Genomic DNA, 25,202 nt, shown 5'->3' on the forward strand with positions numbered 1-25,202 from the left:
GAAGATGTACTGAAATCTACTGCTGAGGGGACCAGTGGGTGAGACAGAAGAAGGCTTATGTGCCATGTGGGGCAGCTCCCTGGCTTGGGATAGAGCTCATGCTGCAGTGGCTGGTAATAGCTTGATAGCGCTGAGACTTTAAAGTCTGTGCCATGAAGTCTAGGCCCCTACAAGAGGTTAAGCTTAAAATATATGTGGTATAGGCAAATGTATATAATTGTGTGTGTATATATATATATAAAAGATTTATTTATTTATGCATACAAGAGCTGCGGTGTAGGCCAGAGGTGCAGGGTGGTTGAGAGGATTCACCAGAGACAGAGTGGGGAGCAGAACAGGGAGATCGACTGAAATACACTGCTGAGGGGAGCAGCAGGTGAGACAGGAGAAGTCTGCTGTGCCATATGAGTAGCTTACTGGCCAGGGTCAAACTCGTGCCTCAGTGGCTGCTGATTGCTTCATAATGCTGTGACTTAACCCCTTGAGCTGGCCAGGAGAGGTCTACCACGCCACGTGGGTCACCTCTGGGGCAGGCGGGAATCGAACTCATGCGGAAGTGGTTTAAGCTTCTTTGTGCTGTGCCTTAACCCGCTTTACCACCAGGGAGGGCCCATCTCTTTCTGATTTTTATGTAAGTTTAAAATCCTTCCCTACAAGCACCTGGTGCCCCATTATTATATTATGTGTAGACCTTTCCTGGAAATTAAAAAACAAAACAAAAACGTACTTGGTTTATCCGCTGCCTTATCCTCAAACTGTCTCTGACTTTGATTTTTAAGGTTATGTTTCTTCTTATGTGCTGTATTCTGTGACACTTTACCCTGCTACTACTTCTTTACTCTCTTTTTCCTTGTGCTACTGATATCTTTGATCAAGCTGCACAGCTCTTTTGTCTGCTGAGGTTCTTCCCCTCTTTGCCCTCCCACTGTACATCTGAAGAATGAAAACTCTTAAGTAACTTCCATCCATCATTTGGGCAGAAAAAGACTGAATTCCAGTACAGGGGGAGAAAAGTAAGCTTTCCTTGTATGACACTTTTTATTCTTTACATAAAAGCTACAGCAAAGCAACTGGTACATCAAATACCTCAAAGTATTACTTTTATCTCTTCATGCGTGTGAAAAATGCCTTTCACAAAGGACGTTTATATATAGGAGATTACAGAACTTTTATAATTTGCTATGTTTGAAATAATACTTGAATATGGAGAAGCATTTTGACATTTGAAAGTACTTGAAATATATGACTTCCAGAATGGCTTTTATTTGATAACATGTTGTGATAAAATAAGCCCAGGAACTTTAAAAAGAAATAAGTGCTTAATGTGGTAGATGATAATTTTAAAAAGTGGGTCAAAGCAGGGGTAATTGATATCAACTGCTCATACTACAAAGTATTCCAAAAATTAGCAGCTTGAAAAGACAAAGATCATTCTCACAGTTTCTGAGGGTTGGGGAATGGTTAATTTCAGTAGTTTTTACTTAGGGTCTCTCCTGAAATTGCAGTCATCTGAAGGCCTGAGCGGGGCTAGATTTGCTTCCCAAATTTGCCTGCTAACATGACTCGTGGGAAGAAGAGTAGAGGATTTTAGATTCTTACTCTGTGGGCCCTTTAACAGTGCTACCTGAGTATCTTTGAAACTTGGCAGTTGGAATCCTCTAGATTAGTAACCTAAGGGATACTGAGGCAGAAGACAGTATCCTTTATAACCCAAACTTGGAAGTGACGTGATCACTTGTGCCATATTCTATTGGTCATATAGACTAAACTTGACACAATGTAGAAGGATATTACATAAGAGGCTGAAACCATGACAGGGCACCACAATAAATTATACAAAGTAATGCAGGTGTTTAATTTTAAATAAGTATGTGTGTAGTTAGCCAATTTTTGGACCTAGTTTTGTGGGCCATTATTTTGATTTTGAATCCACTCAGTTTGCTAAGATACCTTTATTGTATAAACTACACTTTTAATCATCTGAGATTTCTAGGTCCCCCTTACTGGAAAAGACAAAATTTACGTGAAAAGAAATGAATGCCAATTGTCCCTAGATATTTACAATTTTGAAATTGATCTTTTATATTTGTTCCTCCACACTTAGTTTGTAAGCATCTTTGTTTTTACTGAATCTGTTCAAAGTACTCAACTAATATAAACATTATAACTTTTTGATTTTACATTTCTGCCCTTTTGCAGTGTTTATATAACTTCAATAATACTCAACTTATTGTCTAAGAACAAAACACAACTGATTCATTATAAATGTATGACTTTTACACATTGACAAATCTTGGATTCCTAATAGTCCTCTCAAAATCCAACATGTCTAACTAAGCTCCTGACCACATGTACCTCTCAGTTTTTATCCTAGCAAATAATAACTCTCTTCTTCTAGTACTTATACCAAAGACTTCTTTTCCTCACATTTCACATTCAGTCTGTTAGCAAAATTCTACCACTTCTACTTTAATAAATGTACCAAATATTATCAGTTTGTTAATATTTAAACAATGGCAGGTATCCGTGGTGGCCTAGGGATTAAGTCTCAGTGCTACCACCACTACGACTTGAAGTTTTATCCCCGGCCAGGGAGCTGAACCAGAGTCACAGCACACCTCCCATGTCTCACCCACAGCTGCCCTCAACAGTGTACTTCAGCAGATCTACCTGTTCCGCTCTCTTACTGTCTCTGGTGAATCCTCTCACACACATCCCTCCCCCACCTCCCTACCTCTGGCATACATTCCAGTTCTTCAATGCAGAAATAAATAAATAAAATCTTTTTTCATTCGCCAATGACCACTCACTTTACTCAGGAAAAGCCAAAGCACTTCCAATGATATACAAAAGGTCCCTCTACTCTTCTCTAATTCTTTTGTAACAGGGTGGTCCCTAGGGAAAGGGGAAGTTCCAGGTTCCCTGCCCCACCCAGGAGGGTGGAGCTGAGGAGAGAAAAAGGAGAGAAGAGAAGGAATCAGGAGAAGAAAAGAAGGAAGCTGGATGGAGAACAGGAAGCAGACCTGAGGAAGCCACATGGAGCAGCAAGCATGTGATGAAGAAACCGTGCTTGTATCCTGGCCCTGGACTGGTTAAGGCAGATGTGGGTGGGATACTTGTAGGGAGGTGACTATGGCAGTGTTTATATTGATTTTGATTTTGCTCTTTTCCTCCCAGATTTGTCTGGTGATGTCTGACCCTTTTCTATGGGTCCTGGCCAGAAGGTGCTGTAGGCTGTGGCGGGCTTTCAGGCCTTGTTTTGGGCCAATCCCTTTTGGGTTGACTTTTGCCCACGAGGGGATGGGTAACTTCAGGTGTTTGATTTAGACATTACATTCTTTGTCTTCTGTATTGTATACTCACTGTATTCTGTATTAAAGTCCCTTTTCATTAAAGTTTTATATGTTTCGTCTTGATGCGGCGGGATGGCAGAACCCACTTAGAGTAGGCAGGTTTGGGGCTTCAGGGGTGCCCCTCTCTCTCTGTCCTGTAACACTTTCACCTTTTCTGTTCTCTGATTCAGTGACCATACACACTTCCATGCTCTTTCTAGAACATATCAGATAGGATTATTCTTGGGGTCTTAGGCCTCTCCTTAGGCCACTCTACCTTCCCACAAATATTTGCATCTCCAGATACTTATCTAGCTCTCTGCCTCATTTTCATTAAGTCTTTCACCTGAGGCTTTCCCCAATCACTCTAAAATTATAGTCTCCGTACATCCCCTAAACAGCATTCCTTATTTCCCTGCTCTTGTTTTATCCACAGTGCGTATAACAGAATTCATAAGTCATAAAAGTAAGTGTATAATTATAAGTTAATCAGTGCAGAAAAGAAAAAATAAAGTGAGTTTATTACATGGGAGATTGGTATTGGTTGGGCTAACAGGAAGGCCTAACATAAGCAGGCAGCAAATGCATGAGTTGAAATTAATGGGGAAAAGGGGATTTCATTCAGAGGAAACAGCTTATGGAAAGGTCCTGTATATAGGAGGAATGAAATATAAAGTTCCAACAACTGAGGAAGGCCAACATGATATTATTCAAGGAAGCCTGGGGGTGAACTAGGTCATCCAGAGCACTGATCACTATCTGCATTAGAATAAGTAGAGTAAGTTTAAACAACTCTTTCCATTACTAATCTAAATGAAGAATTAAGGGCTAACACCTCTTTAAAAATTTCATTCTGAACAAAGACAAGTACCAGATGGTTTTGGTTTCAAGTGGAATAAAAAGGAGAAAAAGAAATGATCAGACAAAACCCTTGACATCTGACTGCAAAACTGAGCAACCAGAGGGGAGAGTGGCAAGTAGGGAGCTGGAGGGAGGTCAGTGGAACATGGTGGAGGATTTTTAGAACTTTGGTGGTGGTATTGTAACTGGGTGGTGCCCCTGTCTCCCTGCCCTGTAACAGTATGAAAACATATGGTATGCAAACACATTTATAGAGGTTTTAACTATTTATAAATATGTATACAAATATAATGATGTAAACTAACTTTACCTCAATAATTTTTTCCATCCTGAGTAAATAGTGTATAGAAATGGGTGGGAAACCAGAGTTATAATTAATAGCAGATGGCCTTTTCAATATCCTTGAACTTGAAATACAGCCTAAGCACCACTGTCTGCCCAGGGCTGGAAGTTGGAATTGCTCCCTTTGGTTTATTTGTGTGGGAGATTGTTCAATTTTTTAAATGGATTTTTTTTTTTTTTGCATACAATGAAGAATCAAAGACCTCCCTCACATGGAAAATTGCCCTCGCTCTCCATGAACATTTCGGGATTTAATATGGGATGTCAGATGGTTTTAGTTGACGAGGTGGCGGCCCCAGCTGAAAAAGCCTATGTGTGTGTTTATTCTCAGATGCCTTATATAAGTTTAGGAAGACGGGAGATTTTTTGCCTTCTCTTAAGGAAAGATTGAAAGCTTCTATAAAAATATTTCCTTTCATTCTTCCTCCTCCACCTCTTCCCCATCTCACTCCTCCATTCTGCCCCTTCTTTCCCTTCTACTTTTTGCCATCAACCACTCTCTTGGAATTATGCCAAAGTCAAGAAAAGGAGAGCCACACGCAGTCTTACTGGTCCCCTGACTGTTGTCCTATGTTCTCACCAATAAAAGTTGGCAGAAGGTCAAACGCTTTGGATGAAGATAAGGTAGTGGCTTGGCTTCTGGATTAGAAGCCAGGAGGGTAGACAGCTGAAAATAGGCCCTAGGGCGACGGGCTGTGTGTTGAGGGATTGCCAGCTCTAGCCTGTTTTGTAAATCCCTGTTCCAGAAGCATCTTTTTCCCATAGGGGAAGCAGACTCCCTTCTTTGGACTCTGCGGGGAGGTGGAAACAGACCCACGGTGAGGGGCTCAACTCTTGAGACCAATAACTCGGGGACAGGCGCAGGTTCTGGCGGAAAGTTGGCAGCCAGGGCCCCCGACGCCTGCCTTCCTCCTAGACTCTCCACGCCTTTCTGGGCTACACGGCGGAGGGGGGGGTGTTGGGGGGGGGGGGAACTGGCCTTGTGTTTTGGAACAGCTGCAGCCGGCGCTGGGCCCGCCTGGAATGCGGGAACAGGCTGCGCACCAGGACTTTTATGGAAACTTGCTGCTGGAGCCCGCGGCGGCTGCAGCCAGAGGGCTCCCAGCGGCTGGAGCGGCAGCGACTGCGGTCAGAGCACCCAGAGCCCTGCGCACGCCGGGAGCAGGACACGCGCTGTCTCTCCGCCTGCAACTAGGACGTCCCTTTGTCCCAGACTTCTGGAGGGTGAGACGAGGTGGGGGAGGCAGTGACAGGGGCGTCGGGTCCCCCTGCGGCGGTAGGGGCTGTGGGGAGAGGCTCCCGGTGCCGAGGCTCCTGACGCGCGGCCGCGGGGCCGTAGAGCGCAACCTTCCCGCGGGGACCCCGCGCAGGTCCCAGGCTGGAGCCCATCGGTCGTTGGAGCCAGTCTTGCGGGCTCGGAGGAGTGCGGACAGGCGTCTGCCTCTCTGTGCGTTAACCGGCCTCCAGCCTCAGGGTGCCATTTCTTTGCCGCGCTCCCCTCCGCTTGCTTCTTGCGCGCTGAGTTTGGGGTGCTTGCTCTACACCTGCAAAGAGAAAGCCCTTCGTGAGCGAAGCAGATGCCAGTCCTTTGGCTCTTTCCTTGGGGTCCGGGCGGATAAAGTTCGGTATTGCCGCCCACGTGCCTAGCGCGGTCACTGGCTCGGCCAACAGAGCCAGTTATTTTTAAGAGAAATCATGCCTGACCTGTCCCTGTGGAGGCTGGGGTGCGAACCATGCCTTAACCGCCGATTAGCCCCCACCCCCTAAATCTGTTTTCCTGATTCTGTCCGAGATAGGGTGTTGGAGATTGTGCAGCTATAGCTGGAAATTGGAGTGAATAATGTAGTCACCCCTTGAGACCTCCCTGATTACATGTTTTTTGAAAACGCCAAGCCATTCCAATCATTCTTGTTAATGGAAAGGTTCTACAAAGACTACAAATTTATTATTGGCATTTGTGAAGAAAATAACGAAGTTTAGAGTGTAGTTGATTATTGCAGTGGTTTCGAGATCTTCATTTTATATTTAGGAAATGTCCTGAACATGAAAATAGTGACGGGGCGGGGGGGGGGGGGGGGGGGAGCGGGAGAAAGGGAGAACGTGAACCAGGTAAAAATAGCATAAGGATGTGTCCTAACAAAATTTATGTCCTGGGGAAAGTAGAAAAAAGAAAGAAACGGTAATAAGTTATTTTCATGAACAAAGCAGGGGGAGCAAAATCAATCAGTTAAATTTTGTTAGTGAACTCATGTAACGGGTCCATTGGTCTGCGAGTCACTGCATAACTATGTGTTGGGTAGTATGATTAAATAAACATTATTAAGAGAACCACATTATTTTTTTCTCCTAATCACTTTCCAGATTAAATTGCCAATGTGTGTTCAGAATATGTATAAGTAACAGATATTCTTTTGAGGTTTCAAATATAAGTATGGTAAAGTGGAAAACGCATAATTAAATTGTTTTGGGAGAGGTATATTAAGCATAAATGAACTTTGATTATTCAATGAAGTTGATTCTTCTTCACAGCTATTAATATTTATTTTTGAAGATATTTTTATATTTTGTGGAATAATTGAAAGAAAAATTGTGTGATTTTTGCAATTATCTTCAGTAATATCCAAAGAGCTTAAGCAAAACCCCCCAAATTTCTGTAACCCTAGTTTTTCTCAATAATGCAATTCAGTTTTAATAGGAGATTCACACTTTTGAATCCATTTTACATTGAAATGTAGTGAAGAACAGTTTTTCCTGCTCACCTTGAAATGGAATCTGTGCTATTTTTGAAAATTTGATATGTAAGACCCATCATTGTCAAAATGTATGTCATCTTCAGTTGACTATATTTAGCATCACTGAAGGAATGTATTATCTAGGTTTTGAACAGTATTTTTCCCCTGAAATTACACCTGAAGTATTTAGGTTAGCGTTTCCTTTGTGAACAGAATAAAAACTGAATGTGTGCATTTGGGGATTTAGATTGGCATGAAGTAGCATATTTCATTTAGGAAAAAATAAAACCTACTATTACCACTGAAGTATCCTAAAGGCAACTGAAATTGTTATTTAAATAAAAATACATGTCTAAAAGAATACAATAAATGTAAAGAAGTATGTCACTGATGGGCAAATGGCTAGACATTTTTACAGAAGAGGGAACTCATAACATTTTGTAGTATTGACTACACACACACAATAAACATTGGTAGTACACTTTATAATTTAGAGGGAAAATTATCTACAACATTCTTACGAATTTCACATATTTCTGTTTTTACCTAATCAATCTGGTGTCTACATCACCTGTGTAGTTTCTTTTATGTTCCCTTTTTTCTGGTTTTATAATTGCAAAATTACCTATTATTTAATATATATATTCTATTTTTTTGTAATTGAGCACATATTCAACACATAATTTGGCTTGACAAATGGTCATATATTTTAATATCTAGAATGGATTTTTTTAATTTTTTACTTATTTTTGTGTAGAAGAACTGGGGTGCAGGCCAGAAGTATGGAGAATGAGAGGATTCACCAGAGACAGAGTAAGGAAGAGAACAGGCAGATCTACTGAAATACGCTGCCTAGGGGAGCAGCAAGACAGGAGAGGTCTACTATGCAATATTTGGGTTAGCTCCCTGGCTGGAATCTGGGATCAAACTCAGTCCATTGTGAGAGCATTGAGACTTACCTCGTAGGCCACCAAGGAGCACCTAGGATTGGTGAATTTTTAACCCATTTTTATTTAACTTTTTCTAGGATTTGTTTTTACTAGAAAGTTATTAAACCATGTTATGTTTATGGCTAAAAAATATGAAAAATGGAAATGAGGCTCTCAAAAGTGGAATGGAGCTCTTTTGAAAAGAAGATCTGGGCAAAACTGGATCTACATTTCAACATAATAATCATTCAAACTAATGAGTGGCTGCTCTCTTGGACAACACATTTTTCTTTGGACATCTCCACCATTCCCTATTACTTTACTAGATTCATCACTCATTTTTATTGTCTATTTCATGGCATATAACTTATATTATATTTTCATTACCTACACGTAGACACTTGAAAATAAAGTCCCCTTATGTAAGTATTAGGACAAGCTGTGGCCATGATATGATGGTAAGTCCTCTGACTTGAAGGAACCTAGACTTTAAATATTGTAGGTAGATTTTGTTTGCCAATCCTTGTGTTAAATAATATTATCTTGGGAGTAAGAAGATGTTAACTTTAGTTGACACAAATTGCTAGTGTCGATCTGAGCTGGAAGGGATCATGTATTGCTAACTAAACAAATAAAATTTTTTTATTGGTGAGATTTTGGAAAGCATAGGGAAGATATTTTAGACAGTTTTACTAGGATCTTTTAAGTAATACTACCCATCTAAGAAATATTTAGGAGAGTTTGTGCAACCCCTTAGAGCTTAGCCTTAAAGAAGAGTTGACTTGTGTTTTACCTCCCTACCCCACTCATTTGTTTGGAGGCAAGGCCTGGGATTTCTCATCCCAGCCCTGGTCTTCACTGAAAGACTATATTCCTCTTGTGGAGAGGGTGAGGAGGCTTCCAGAGATGACCACATCTATTTGCTCAGAAGCTAATTTCCTGAAGCCCTAAGTTTCTGGTTTTTCATGATATCTAGCTTGATATTTTATAGTCTGTAATTTCATTCATTCATTTATGCATCCTCATCATTAGTGTGCCTTTTGGAGAGATAAATTATCAGTTTCATTTGGGCCAGTTTGGGGTCAGAGAGTTTTCCTGTTATCTCTTGTCATTCATCCACTTAAGCAAATACTTGAATATAAATTTAGCCTGTCCTGTGTCCCAGTTATTGGTGAGACCCTAAGGATAAAGAGCAGAATAGAGCAGAATTCTTTTCTTTCAGAGGCTCATAGACTGGTTAATAGACTTTCAAAATTCTTACATGCAGTCATCTGAATGCAAGACATTATGTATCATTTCTTGATTGAATTCTTGATTGAATTCAAGGCAGATTAAAAATAAGATCTTGATTATCAGCAAGGATTCGTATATTGGTAGGGAAAAAATCAAATTTCAAACAGATTAAATTATAAATAGGATTTAATTTATAATTTTATATTGTGATGAGATTTATGACTGGCTTTGTAATCTAATTTTTCAAGTACCAGATAATAGCCTCATTAATCAAATATAATAGTTACATTATTGTTAAGTTTATCTTCCTTGTACAAGTAAAAAATCATAAAAACTTAGGTTCACATTTTATGAAGCTCAAAATGATGTTGCTGCTTGTACAAAAGAGGTAGGTTTTATTATTTACCTAATATATAGTTAAGTTTTTCTGTTTCAATCTTCTTAAAAGTTGAGGCAGAGAATTTACTTGAGTTAATGAAGTATAGATTTAAAACTGTCCCTGTCTTGATAATTCTGTTCTTGAGAAAGGAGATAATATATTAATGCAATGAAAGTTATTGTGAATGATAGAATATAACTTAAAATTATTTTGATTGCTGCATTATTTGCTATTCTTGAAATATTTAAATGTATATCTATAAAAATCAAGGGAAATTAATTGAATTTGGAAAATCAAACACAGTTCCAGTGAAATTCTAGAACAGATAAGTTAGCTTGCATATTTTCAGGCAGATCTATTGTACTGATCATTGTATTCTAGTATGAGACTTACATATTTTTTCACAGCTTTAACTTTGTGATAGTCAACCCAGAAGTTATAACAGCCCAAAAGTATAGTCTGTTCATAAAATATATTTTATCAGGCCATTAGTCATTTTCAAAACCTTCTTGAAACTTCTCACTAGCTAGCGTGCCAGCTGATACTAATGTTAGAATGATAATTAGTCATATTGTATGTATTGTCTCTGTACATTTTTATATGAAATGTTTTATACACTTAGGTAAAAATGACAAATGATAGCATGAAATGAGTAGTTACTGAAAACTCAAAAAAACTGGAGTCTTTGCTTGTTATGCTACTGAACAACTTACAGCCTTGAATAATCACTGAATCTCTTTGTGCCTCCCCTTTGTTTCATATGTGAAATGAAGGAATTGGACTAAGTTTTTAAAAATGATTTATTTATGCACACAGAACTGGGGTACAGGCCAGAGGTGCAGGGGCAGTGAGAAGGTTCACCAGAGACAGAGTGGGAAGCAGACTAGGCAGATCGACGAGTACACTGCTAAGGGGAGCAGCAGACCATCAGGAGAGGTCTACCATGCCATGTGGGTCACCTCCGAGACTGGGGATAGAAGTGGCTTTAGCTTCATAGTGCTGTGCTTTAACCTGCTGCGCCAAAAGGGAGGGTCCTGGACTAAATTGCTTTTGAAAGTCCTTAGATAATAAGTTCTAACAATCCCTCAGTCTTAAACCATGTATAATCAAACCCAAAATGTAATTCTAACAAGTAAAAAAAAACCTGTTCAAAACTGAGCTCATTTCTGATCCCTCAAACTTGTGTTTAAATTTGGTCTAAAATAATGGTAATTGTGTTCACCCATTTGCTCAAACTAGAAACCTTGGATTAATTCTCCACAGTATTTCTCTCCTCACATGTACCCCCTATAGCTGGCAAATTTGGTACCTTACCTCCAAATTAGCCAAAGATCTTGTAGTGCCCACTTATAATGTAAGTTCCTTGGAGCCAGGAATTTTGTTGTTTGTTCACTTTCCTCTCCCTACCACTTAAGATAAGTGCCACTTAAGATAACAAACATTTTAAAATAATATGAATGGTGAATGGTTCACTATGTCCTGTAACTTCCATTTCTGAAATGTCTCTTCCAACTTGTCATTGTTAATGGCATTGTCTTTATTCAGGCCCTGATCTGCTTTTGTCAAGATTACTGTGCTTGTCCTCTCCTCTGGAGTCTTTCCTGTTTTGGTCTGTTTCCTACACTGCTACCAGACTCTTTTTCTTTCAGGAATACATATCTGTTTTAAGTCACACTTTGGCCTTAAAAAAAATCCTTTGCTGACTCCATAGTGCCTGAAGGATCAAATCTCAATTTTCTCTAAATATGGGGTTTAGGAATTTTCTCAGGCTATGCCCGCCTGTATTTCTAGTTTTACGATACATTTGCTGGAAAACTTATGGTTTTCTAAAACTGCAATGAATCACCAAGCGTGGTATTTTTGTTCTTGTTGGTTCTCCTATGTGCATGCCTTGACCATCTTTTTCACTTTGTGAAATACCACATTCCTTCAAGATCTAATTCAAACATCACTATTTCTGTGAAACCTTCCTTAAGCCAACCATACTCTTTCCCACACTCTCCCATGCTCTGTAACTCTACTGTACTGTTATTTTAGCACTAACTACTTTACATTATAATTAGCTATGATCCTGTTTCTCAAAAAAAAGTTACTCTCATACATTTTGTATTCCTTCATCAGGCATAATGTCTGCTAGAGTAAATCCTCCACACAAAAATACTGTATTGTAAATATAGACCTAGAAAATACAGCCTTATTTTTAATAAGTCATGTACAGGCTGAAGTAATATTGCAATATTCCCCTTGAAGCATGCGATGGGTACTTAATTGTTTTCATTTATTATAAGTGCACAATGTTATTAAATCCCTCCATCATCCCAATCTTCTTTATTATAATCAAGCTCTTATTGACTAACTGCATGTTCAACTTTATCTTTTGGTCACTATTTGCTCTCTCCCCGTTCTTGATAACAAAATTCAACTGGCTTACCTGAAACCTTAGGCGTTTCTTAATGGGCTGTTACTGCCCCTTTTAGGTCGCTAGGAACATTGCAACTGTCTACTCAAGATAAGTCACGTAATACTAGATTCAGAAAAGTCTCTAAGATTTCGGGTATAAAGCCCTTGTCATTCATTTCTGAGCATAGAAACTACGTTGCTAAACCTGTCTTCATTGAAGTTTCTAGCATGAGAACTGACATGATTTGATAGAATGCTCTTTCCTGTAATCCTGCAAATCTTAGAATGTGGTTTTAGAATCCCTAGAAGTACCAAGACTCCATATTTTTCCAACTAGGGATCTGTATGATCCATATTTTCTTTTATGTCCTTAATCAAACATATCACAATAGATTGCATGCAAGTATAGATTGTGAGAAAGTACCTTTCTTTTACTGAGCCATATATTAAAGATTTACAAATATGTAAACCACTGCTATTCTTCTAATTATTTTTGAAAAGTGTTTTTTTTTAAAGATTTATTTATTTGTGCATACAGAGCTGGGGTACAGGCCAGAGGTGCAGGGACGGTGAGAGGATTCACCAGAGACAGAGTGGGGAGCGGAACAGGCCGACTGATGAAGTACATGGCTGAGGGGAGCAGCAGGTGGGTCAGGAGAGGTCTGCCGCACCATGTGGGTCACCTCAAGGGGCGGGGATGGAACCCATGCTGACGTGGCTTTAGCTTCTCAGTGCTATGCTTTAATCGCTACGCCACCAGGGAGGGTCCTGAAGTTTTTTTTCATAAAATGTTTTCTGTTGAAATATAGTGAGTTTGTTATTGTTAGTTTAAATAACTTAAGAAGTATAGGTTTGAAAGTTCCACTGATCTCAAATTTCACCTGAGTTTATAGATTAGTAAGTAAAATGTTGACTAATGTATTTAGGAAAGTGGGAGGATATTAAATGGTTGAATGGATATTTGGAATTGCAGAATGTTTCCAAAAGTTTAGATTAAAATCTTCTGTAAATGTCCACTCTCTTTTCAGTCACTTTCTAGTGAGTGTTTGGCACATAGTAGGTGCTTAATATTTGTGTAATGAATAATGTAGTCTATTTATATTGTGTTCCTACATAAAGAGATCATAATTGTCATACATTATGTCCAAAAAAATTCTTAACTGTCTATAAAGTACTTCACCTTGAACCTGGAAGGATATACGTATTCAGTAAACAATTATTAAATATGTCTTCTAACTGCCAGGCATTTGCTAAGTGATATGGGTCCAAAGTACAAAATGCAGCTTTTACTTTCAAAAAGCTCACACATTGGTAGAGGAAATGGTCAAAAAGGAGTCATTGGGGGCCTCCTTACCAGTCCTGGGGTTAAAGTCTCATTGCTGTCAAGCTGTTGCCAGACAGTATGAATTCGATCTCGGGCTAGGAAGCTGACCCACATGGTGACCTTCCCTGTCTCATCTGCTGCTCCCCTCAGTAGTGTATTTCAATCGATATGCCTATTCTGTCTGGTGAATCCTTTCACCTCTTGCACCTCTGGCCTACATCACAATTATTATAAATAAAATATTTAAAAAATACTTTAAACCCCCCCAAAAAACAAACTATCTTTATATTAATCTTATAAAATTTAAAAAACACATGGGCTTGTGTTTTTAATCTTTAATGAAAAGATTAGACTCAGATATGGCATTTGTTCTGAAGTTTTTATTTCATACTTCACATTTCACATACTGAGTAGATATTACTCAGTCCAATGTCATTGTCCTTCGTTGTGTGATAAGAGAGGGAGCCAGTTTTGGCAGAGTTGGAGGTGATTGTGTCCTTCTAGGAGGAGGAACATGGGCATTTAGGGCATTGTGGAATGGAGATTGAGAAATGTTAATAACCTGCATGAAAGAATTCAAGAAAACTGAAATTTTTCAGCTGCAGTTTAGCGAGCATTATGGCTCCATTCATGGGCTCATGATCAGTGTCTGTGACTGTCCACAGGGATTTTCATCATGGGTTTATGATTTTAGTGTTCAGATTCACGAAGACTCATTTTCAAATAGTTTGAAGAGTCCATTCCATGAATTTGTTGGAACCAGTCAATACTTTAAAAGGTCTTCATAAAAACACAATTCTCACTGTCATCTGTAATTAGAATTCTGAAGGGAGTCTAGCAGGAAGGCAGCAGAGTGAAGACAATGGGCTTACCTCTTCCATATACTCACAACTAGATTGCAGGAAAACAAAGTCAAAAGCTCCTGAAGAAAAAGGATGACCACAGCATAGTAGTAAGAGCTGTGGGCCAGTGGAAAGGGGTAGGAGAAGCCTTAGGTCAACTGTGTTTACATGAGGAGGGCTGGCTGCTGTGTGGAGCCCCCTACAGTTGCTGGCTCAGGGGTACATGCTAACCTGGGGACTTTTGAGACCTGGCATTGCATTGGGTAAGAGGTACAGAGTCAGTGCCCAGGATAGAGGTGCATTGCTGGAGAACTATAGGAAAGAGGTGCAGATCAACGATTAATGGCTTAAACCTGAGGCTCTCATTATAGAGCAATTGTAGCTTGAACTAAAGCTTAGATCACCTGCGAGTCTTCCCAGACCCGGCTACTGCAAAACCAAGGCTGGGATATTCAAAACACCTGCCACCCAGCAGTCCAGGGGCTGAAATCCAAGACAACAAATGAACACTTGTACAAACCAGATTGTAAGCATCTGTTAACAGGCGCCAACACTCCAGCATAAGGCTCCACAGCCTATGACACATTGTCAACTACAATCCATGGGCAGCTCCATCTTCTACTTAAAAATAGCCTAGAGGGCCCTCTCTAGTGGTGCAGCAGGTTGAAGTGCATCACTAAGAAGCTAAAACCACTTCAGCAGAATTTGATCCCCTCCTGCCCCGGAGGTGACCCACATGGCGTAGCAGACCTCTGCTCCCCTTAGCAGTGTATGTCATCGATCTGCCTGTTCTGCTCCCCACTCTGCCTCTGGTGAATCCTCTCACCTACCCTTCACCTCTGGCCTGTACCCCAGTTCTGTATGCACAAATAAATAAATCTTTAAATAAATAAATAAAATAGCCTAGAGGTGGAAACTGATGTGATACAATAGGCTGTCTACAGCCATCTTACCCTGAACATTCCCTTGTCTTCTGATATCAGAAGCTAAGCAGAGTTGAGTCTGGTTAATGTTTGGATGGGAGACTTTTGGAGACCATTACCCCAAAGCCTGAAGGTCAGTAAAGCTTATATTTCAACCAGAAAGGTTAAGGTAGTACTTTTCATATGTTACTGATTTTCAAAATGGGAGCTCAGAATACTGAATTGACAATTTAGAAACTGCTTTAAGTGATTTACCCATAGTAAATTTTAAAAATCATTTTGTCACAATTTATAAATAAGTAAAGGCATAATTTGAGGTTTAAGAAAATGAGAGCTAAGTAGATTTATTAATTCTCTAGGACTGCTTTTCACAGGCTAATTTTCCACTGTCATCAAGTCACATGATTTTATTTTACTAGAAAAAGACAGGTTTCTTAAATTCAGCTAAAATCATCAATTCCTCTAATCTCTATGAGAGAGTGCACAAATTTTCCTGATACCCTTTGGCATTACTTTTTTTAATCACACAAAGATGTTAATAATGTTAGTAAAATGTATGTAGTTTTTTTTTTTTAAAGATTTATTAGCCTCTGGGGTACAGGCCAGAGGCTCAGGGGCGGCGAGAGGCTTCACCAGAGACAGAGTGGGGAACAGAACAGGAAGATGGATGAAGTACACTGCTGAGGGGAGCAGCGGGCGGGTCAGGAGAGGTCTGCCGCGCCATGTGGTCACCTCCGGGGCAGGCGGGAATCGAACTTTGCGGAAGCAGCTTTAGGTTCTCAGTGCTGTGCTTTAAACCCGCTGCGCCACCAGGGAGGGCCCAAAATGTATGTGGATTTTTACTGAAGTGGGTAAATTGTACTGAAGGAGTCTAGGAATAAAGAGATTAGTCAAAATTAATTGATCCCTACTACTGTTAGGTATTAAACTAGTTTTTTCATATCTAACCCTATCTAAGAAGTAATAGAGTTGGAATTTAGATTTTAACATTGATTATCAAATTGTTGTAATCCAAGTGGAAGGCTGATGAAGACTTGTATTAGTATGGTGGCAATAGTGGAAATAGTAAAATAAAATAAGAAAAATTTGAAAGAAGTATTAACAAATCTTGACAATTATTAAAATTTAGGAAGTATAGAAGAATGAACAAGAAAAACTAAATTTTGAACAACTATAAGGATGGGGGTAAGTTTTTTGGTTACATAAGAATAAATATCTAATAGGCAACTTTGGATATGATGACTCAGATAAGAGAACAGGACTAGAGCTGTCAACTTTAAAGGATTCTTTTAACACTGTATGCCTTGTTCCAGCAATACCATGAATCTTGGGAAAAAGAACTGAGGGTATCATCATTTATTACTTGTGTGTATTATGTCTATTTTTTTTTAAAGATTTATTTATTTGTGCATACAAGAACTGGGGCACAGGCCAGAGGTGTTGGGGGTGAAAGGATTCACCAGAATCAGAGTGGGAGCAGAACAGGCAGATTTACTGTAATACACTGCGGAAAGGAATGGTGGGCGAGAAAGGAGAGTTCTGCGGAGCACCATGTGGGTCACCTCCCTGGCCAGGGTTCGAACTTGTGTTGCAGTGGCTACAGATAGCTTTAGAGTACTTTGCTTTAACCTCTTGCACCACCAGGGAGGTCTCTGTCCTTTTCTTTTTTTTTTTTTTTTTTTTTGACAACTAATATGCTACATCTGTTAACAAAAATACATACAATATTTTATAAATTAACTCATTAAACAATCTCATTCAAGTCCTTTCCCTGTGGTCTGTTCTGGCTGGAGTACCCTTGCTGAGCTTTGGACATGTGTGGAATGACTTGAAAGTAGGGCAAACTTGGTCCTCCTAAAGAGAGGAAATTAGCAATGGGTAGATTTGTGTATGGCACTTTCAGATGCTTTGTGTATGGCATTTTCAGTTGCTTTCATCGGAGTGAGAAATTTGCCTCCACTAGAAATTCAGCTGTCTGACAACTGTGTGTGACATATATAATGGTCGAAAGAGACTACTGTCAGTGAATTTTGCAAAGAAATTTCAGACGCTAACTCAGATTTAATCAGGAAAATAAAATCCAGAGGAATAAATTCTGCAAGCTGCAAAGGGACACAAAAATGTGGCACCAGATCTAAGAATCTACACAATGGAAAATAACTTGCATCCCATTGTATTGAGTTTTTCTAGTGACTATGGTGGGCTTAAGGGATTTTGAGAAGACCATAGAGGATTCTTGTACACATACCCCAAATATATATACTGCCATAGAATATTGAGCACTTTCCACAGATGAATGGATCAAGAAGATGTGGGATATTTATATACCTGATGGAATACTCTTCAGCAATCAAAAAATGATAAATTACTGCCCTTTGTGGCAACATGGTTGGAGCTAGAAGAGATTATGCCCAGTGAAATGTTAGAAGGAAAAGAAAAATATTGAATGGTTTCACCCATAGGAGGAATATAGGGGAACTAAAAAGAAGGATTAAAAAAAAAGAGAGAAAATTTGCAAGCAAAACTATAGATCAAAGACATTTAGCAGGGGGGAAGGAGGAGGGAGGGAGGGACCAAAATGAAAGGGAAGTGCGCAGACTCTGTGATGATGGCTAATGGGGTGATGAGTTGGTGGGATATTTATGGATTTATTCATTTATTGCACAAAAATGAATAACAATGTAAGGAAAAAATATCAAACGATAATAAAAAATGTGGTCTATTCATACTGTGGAACAACAAAAAAGAATATTGAGCACTTCACTGAATGTTGACCATATATTCATTCTACATGTGTTTTAATACATTCAACAGTCCTAATAGGTACACTTATTTGTCCAAAGTCATGGAGTTAGCAAGTCCAGGAACTGCCCTTGTATTCAATGATATGGCTCCAAATATAATGTGTGGCAGGGCTTTCGCATAGAGTGTCCCCAAGTCATTAACACTAATTCTCAAAAATTTCTGCTGGTCTCCAATTATCCACCTCACCATAGGGTAGTTAATTGGTCAGGCTGTTCACACTGCTGGCCTTTGTGGATGTCACCTGTGACTTTAAATGCAGGAGGCGCTTAGGAGTGTGGGCTCCAGCAGGAATGCCTGTGGTATGGTGTGGGCATGCATGAATAGGCATACCTGAGCCCAGAGGCTGAGGCTATATGAGCAGCATCACACAGATGGAGGATGGCTCTGACAGAATGGCTAGGAGGGACAGCTACCAGAGAAAGAGACCTCAAGAGAATGCAGGAGAACTCAAAAGAGATAGTAAAGATTCGCCTGGGGGTGGGATGCCGGCTGCCCTGCCTAGAGCCTCTGGGCTTGCCCCACAAGTGGTGTAGAAAGAGCACTAAGGCCTGAAAAAGTCACTGAGGGCGCCAGGATGCTCCTTTATCCCTTTATACCTAGGCTGATAGAGAACCTGCCCTGTGCTTGCTGGCTCCTTCAGACTACATCTTTTTTTTTTTTTTTTTAAATAATAGAATAGTTTATTTTTACATCAGTTTATGTCTTTTCCCATCTGAGTTGTAATCCCTGTGGGCTTCCCACCACAGACTACATCTCTTAAGGACTACTGGCATGCATGTCTTAATTCTAGTCTCTGGCTCCAGCACCAAATATCTGGTTTTTAGATCCTCGCCATCTTGACCACGCTCACTATATGTAATTTGAGAAGGCTTCCTGCTCTGAACATACAGAGAACATAACCCAGACACGCCCTTAGCTTTGTTTAAAGAAGTCCCCACCCACTTCACTGTCCTTTCGTGTTACCACTAAGCCACACAGCAATGAGGCTCTTTGATTTTTTTTAAATGTCCCTCCTCTTATTAAAAGTCAGCAGTGTTTTGGCCTCCCTGGTGGCTCAGTGGGTTAAAGCGCAGCAGTCTGAAGCTATCTGCAGCTACTGCAGCATGGGTTCTATTCTCGGTCAGGGAGGTGACCCACATGGCATAGCAGACCTCTCCTGTCTCACCCACTGCTCGCTTCAGCAGTGTGTTTTGGTACATGTTCCTGACCTGTTCTCTGCTCTGTCTTTGGCGAATCCTTTCACCTGTTGCATCTCTGGCTTGTACTCTAGAAGTTGTATGCATAAATAAATAAATCTTTAAATAAATAAAATTCTTCACCATTTGCCCTATTAAATTTTTGGTTGAGTGAAGGTCAGATACAGAATTTTAAGATATCTAAAAAGTCTCAAGAATTTAGTTCTTTTTTGGTTCTATACAGCAAAAGAGATTAACCAATAGAAAGAGACATCCTACAGATTAGGAACAAAATTTTTGCATTCCATACAACTGATAAGGGACTGATCACAAAGACATACAAAGAACTCACATGACTGAACAAAAACAAAGTAAACAATAGCATAAAAAATGGGAAGAACTTAAAAGACACTTCCCAAAAAGGAAATGCAAATGGCCAAAAGACATATGAAAAAATGTTCAACATCACTTATAGTCAGGGAAATACAAATCAAAACCACAATGAGATGCCATCTCACACTAGTGAGAATGGCACATATTAAAAAAACTAGCAACAACAAATGTTGGCGAGGATGTGGTGAAAAAGGAACTCTCCTGTACTGCTGCTGGGAATGCAAATTGGTACAACCACTATGGAACACAGTGTGGAGGTTCCTCAGACTACTAAAAATGGAGATATCATATGACCCAGCAGTTCCACTCCTAGGAATCTACCCAAAGGACATGAAAGTATTGATTCAAAGGATACCTGTACCCCTGTGTTTATTGGAACACTACTTATAATAGTTAAAACCTGGAAACCGGGGATGTGCACAGAACTATGATGATGGCACACGGTGAATTGGTGATGGGAAGTCCACGGGGATTGCAGCTGAGATGGAAAAAGGCACAAAATGATGTATAAAAAAAAACTATTACAAAAAACAAAACAAAACAAAACCTGGAAACAACCCAAAAACCCCAAACTAGACCGGATCAAAAAGATGTGGTATATAGATACAATGGAATACTATTCAGCAACCATTCACAGCAAAATGGATGAAGCTAGAAGGAGTTTTCAGTGAAATAAATCAGAAGGTAAAATGAAAAATATTGAATGGCTTCACATATAAAAGGAATATAAGTGAATCAAATAAGGCATCAGGGAAAAAAAATTAGAACAATAAAAAATATAACACAACAAAACAAAAATAGACAACTATAAAACAGAAACATTCTGCAAGGGAGAGGGAATGAAAGGAGGGAGGGAAGAGCACAGGAAATTGTGATGATGGTCCATAGGTAAACTGGTGGTGGAAATTCTATAGGGACTACACCTGAGAAAAGAAAGCAAACATTGTTTAAAAATAAACAATGGGGCCCTCCCTGGTGGCATAGCAGGTTAAAGCACAGCACTAAGAAGCTAAAGCCACTGCAGCATGAGTTCCATCCCTGCCCTGGAGCTGACCCACATGGCGTGGCAGACCTCTCCTGACCTGCCCGCTGCTCTCCTCAGCAGTGTACTTCATCCATCTGCCTGTTCTGCTCCCCACTCTGTGTCTGGTGAATCCTCTCACTATCCCTGCACCTCTGTATGCATGAATAAATCTTTAAAAAGAAATGAACAATGATGTAAAGTATATATACATATATATATAAATAAATTTTTAAAATATTTTAAAGGAGTTATTTATGCATACAATAACTGGGGTAGAGGCCAGAGATGAGGGTGGGACAGAAGATTCACCAGAGACAGAATGGGGAACAAGACAAGCAGATTGACAGAAATGCACAGCTTAGGGGAGCAGTGGAAGAGACAGGAGAGGTCTGCCACATTATGTGGGTCCCTCTCTAGCTGGGGTCAAACTTGTGTGCAGTAGCTGCAGACAACTTCATAGTGCTGTTCTTTAACCCCTTGTGACACCAGGGAGGCCACAAGAATTTGATTTTTTTGAGGATGGTAGTGACATTGGATTCTCTTTTTAGTTTTCCATATATAGTGATTATATACCTGCTAAATTAGGAGCAAAAAGACTTTAATAAACATTGTAAACAAGCCATAATATATGAAGGCAACATAAAAATATCATTCCTACATTATTTCAAGATTACATCAAGAGCATTTGCAATTCGTTGATCTCAATAAAAAAAAGAGCAGCACCTGAAGTTGTCCACAGCTACTGCAGCATGAGTTCAGTCCCAGGCCAGGAGGTGACCCACATGGCACAGCAGACCTCTCCTGTCTCACCTACTGCTCCCCTCAGCAGTATACTTCAAGTCAGTTTGCCTGTTCTGTTCCCCACTCTCCCTCTAGTGAATCCTCTCATCCCCAACCCCTGCACTTCTGACCTGTACCCCAGTGCTTATATGCATAAATAAATAAAATCTTTTAAAAAAATTCCTCCATGTCCATAAAACAAGTCTTATTCAATATTAAAATATATTTTCAGGTGCAAAAATATACAAAGATTCATAATCACCTGAGGCCCAGATTGAGCAAACATGAATGATATTTCCCAAAAAGCAGAGGTAAGTCTCTCTCTCTTTTTTTAAATGGGGAAATGTAGAATTTCTGAAAACTCAATTCTTTAATGGAAAGATCATATACAGAAGTCCATAGTTCATAATAAAACATAGGAAGAGGGAAATTTCACTGGCTAGTCTTGGGCTTAGTACTTTCATTTGGATTTTCATCTAAGAAGCAAGATTATTTGTGAATGATGATGAAATGGAAGTGATTGCTAGCATTTTTAATAGAATTTAATATCTTGATGAGTTATAGAAGTTACTTTTTCAGTATTAGAAAAGTAGGTTTGATGTATTCTACTGGGATAAAGCAATGATTCACTCTCAGGTTCTTCCAGCAACTGCAGTAAAATTTCTTACAGCCTTTTCCCTGGTTTTTGGCTATAGTTACTAAGAGCTGTAAGAAGAGCTCCAAATTATAAACTTAAGAAGATCTTAGGCCCTCCCTGGTGGCGCAGCAGGTTAAAGCACAGCACAAAGAAGTTTAAACCACTTCCGCGCATGAGTTCGATCCCCACCTGCCCCGGAGGTGACCACATAGCGCGGCAGACCTCTCCTGACCCGCCCACTGCTCCCCTCAGCAGCGTACTTCGTTGATCTGCCTGTTCTGCTCCCCACTCTGTCTCTGGTGAATCCTCTCACCCTCTGCATCTCTGGCATGTACCCCAGTTCTGTACGGAAAAAAAAAAAAAAAAGATCTTAAATGACCCATAACACCATTATAAATAGTAAAACAGAAACTGGTGTGCCACAGGTTAAATAAGCAAGGATCACAACAATATCTTCCCTAGTGATAAATAGTTGCTATCATCACTAGGAGAAAATGTTTGATATTCTGAGACATTGAAGTTCTGTTTACTGAAACATCCTTTAGCGATAAGCTTAATTTCAAGTAGATGAAAATAATTTGCTTTCCTAGTTTTAGAGTAGAGGAAATTTTCCCCCATTTTTGGCTAGATTGATCTTTCATTGCCATTTGGGAATTTTCTTCTTAAAGGTCATCTTGCTTGGAATAATAGAGCCTTCTTACATATTTTAATATTGACTTAAAGTTCCAGATAGGCAGTAATTTTAATGTTGATTCAAGGAAATTCCACGTGGGCAGTATAACTATAGTAATTATGAATCACTGCTTGTACTCAAGAAACTGGGCTCACCTGAGCCTCAAACGGAACAGGATTAAACTTCAGCCTTGCTCGGATTAAAATTAGAAATAAACAAGAACCTATATGAATTAGGCTTAGTTTTCAACTTTATCTAATTTATTGAAATCTAATTTATTGAAATATTGTTTGGGATCATATAGGCAAGAGAGATAGTACCTGAATCTTTAATAATGGGTTAGGAAAATGAAAAACAGGTTGCTTTAAATTAGAATCTATCATTCTATTGTTATTTACACTAGTCTTCAGTTTTGTGTGAATGGAAGTTCTCTTGTATATTAATAACATTTACTCATATTTTCCTGTAATTTTTCATATTGAAGGCTGTAGGAAGTTATCAAATATTGATGGTGCAAATAAGTTTGCAATTCATTTCTATTTTCTGTTTCCATAGGTATTTCTGATATTGCTTATTCTGATCTGTCATTATCTAGTTTCTTTCTAGCTTATTTATTTTTTTTAACATTCTTCTCTTTATTTTCTTCTAACGAAGATTCTGCTTTCTTCATCTAAACCTGTCCCAAAAACCTATGTGCCAAAGCTTGGCAAGGGTGATGTAAAGGATAAGTTTGAAGCCATGCAGAAAGCCAGGGAAGAAAGAAATCAAAGGAGATCTAGAGATGAAAAGCAAAGAAGAAAAGAACAATATATTAGAGAGAGAGAATGGAACAGGAGAAAGCAGGAGGTTATCTTATTTTATTTTATTTGTGTGTAAATATTCATTTTTATCCTTTAATTTACATTTTCATTACTTACATTAACTACGTTTCATATTAACTAAATTAAAATAATTTTCTATATTATCAAAATAGTTTCAAATTCTACATTTGATTTAGTGTACAATTTGGACTTGTTCATATTAATTTATTTAACCATTTAGATTAAAGAAATGCTTGCTTCTGATGAAGAAGAAGAGGCATCTTCCAAAGTAGAAAAGGCCTATGTTCCAAAGCTTACAGGTAAGAAACTTGAGGGGTGAATTAGAAATGAAATTGCAAAAAAGGAAACATAGCAAAATATCAAATGTGTTTCATATGTTCTTAGGAACTGTTAAAGGTAGATTTGCTGAAATGGAGAAACAAAGACAAGAGGAACAAAGGAAGAGAACGGAGGAAGAACGAAAACGCAGAATTGAGCAGGATATGTTAGAAAAGAGGAAGATACAACGTGAATTAGCAAAAAAAGCTCAGCAGGTATATACTACATATTAAGCTAGTATATGCTTCAGAAACCAGCTGTACAGGATAAAAGGAGTATGCTGCCTAGTTAAAATATTTCAATAAAACATATGATATTAAAGAGCTGCTAACATGAAAATAAAAAATTAAGCACACATTTATTATCAAATGTCTTGAAGAATAAAGGCAGAATGCACATATTTTATCATTGAATAATGAGATGACTTTTGTTATTTACCATTTTGTCATTCTGTCCACATCTCTACACAGTTCACATGCCTTAATGTTCTAGACATGTTAGAAAATTTACAAAGCTATCAGGCAATCTCACACATAATCTGTTGGCAAGCATCTAACAATAGCAATCAGTGAATACTTGAATACTTGTCTATTATTACCAAATACTTAGGCATAACTGGGATATCTTCCTACTCAATAATTTGAAACAAGTCAATACATTTTAAAAAATAATAGTATTGACTAGTTTATTAACTTTTTTAAAGTTAGAGATTGATAATAAGAGAGAGAGAAATGTGTGTTAACCATTTCTTTCTTATAGCCATTACTGATTTCCATTGTCATAGAGGACAAATTAGAAGAGAGATAAACATTATTACTATGATTTTGTGTAGTCTCCTAATGAACTTAGAGTTCCCATATATTTAACTGAGAGCATGAGAATGAAGAAGATGGTAAGTATTAAATATTTAAGAATCAAATCTAATGTCCAGAAAAAGCTAATTTCTCAAGAGGATTAATGACTATAACCTGAAATACTAAATTATAATTACATCTTATTAGAACTGATCAGTTCAGAAAAATTTCTTTAATGTGTTGAAATTTCTTTTACGTTATATGTCATCTGTAATCATAAAGATGGAGATGACAGAGTAGTTATTGTGTATTTCATATAACTTCTACCCAGTCTTTCTTGCAACCTGGTCTACAGTAAGATCAAAAGAGGAAAAAAGTACTGAGCTTGTGAGATGATAATAATAGCATTTGTTTTCTACTGCTGTTTATAAGAGTATGAGTTAATAAATGCAAAGCAGTTAGAATAGTACCTGATACTAAATAAA

The 25,202-nt window shown here is 38.7% G+C and overlaps 1 protein-coding gene across 3 annotated transcripts in view; it reads left to right on the top strand.

Annotated features, from left to right (window-relative positions):
* Positions 1-5,526: 5,526 nt before the first annotated feature.
* The window catches only part of NEXN (nexilin (F actin binding protein)), a 39,075-nt gene continuing 19,399 nt past the window's right edge, over positions 5,527-25,202 (top strand). For 2 of the 3 annotated variants that reach the window (XM_012722304.1, XM_012722305.1), the window contains exons 1-4: positions 5,527-5,759; positions 21,707-21,785; positions 23,826-23,904; positions 23,990-24,138. In XM_012722304.1, coding sequence (XP_012577758.1) covers positions 21,759-21,785; positions 23,826-23,904; positions 23,990-24,138 — 255 coding nt within the window. In that variant the 5' untranslated portion in view covers positions 5,527-5,759; positions 21,707-21,758. The remainder of the gene's footprint in view (positions 5,760-21,706; positions 21,786-23,825; positions 23,905-23,989; positions 24,139-25,202) is intronic. The other variant, XM_012722306.1, reaches the window with a different exon arrangement.

The sequence above is a fragment of the Condylura cristata genome, unplaced genomic scaffold (genome assembly GCF_000260355.1).
Source record: "Condylura cristata isolate star-nosed mole 26May11 unplaced genomic scaffold, ConCri1.0 scaffold00008, whole genome shotgun sequence".
Lineage (NCBI taxonomy): Eukaryota > Metazoa > Chordata > Mammalia > Eulipotyphla > Talpidae > Condylura > Condylura cristata.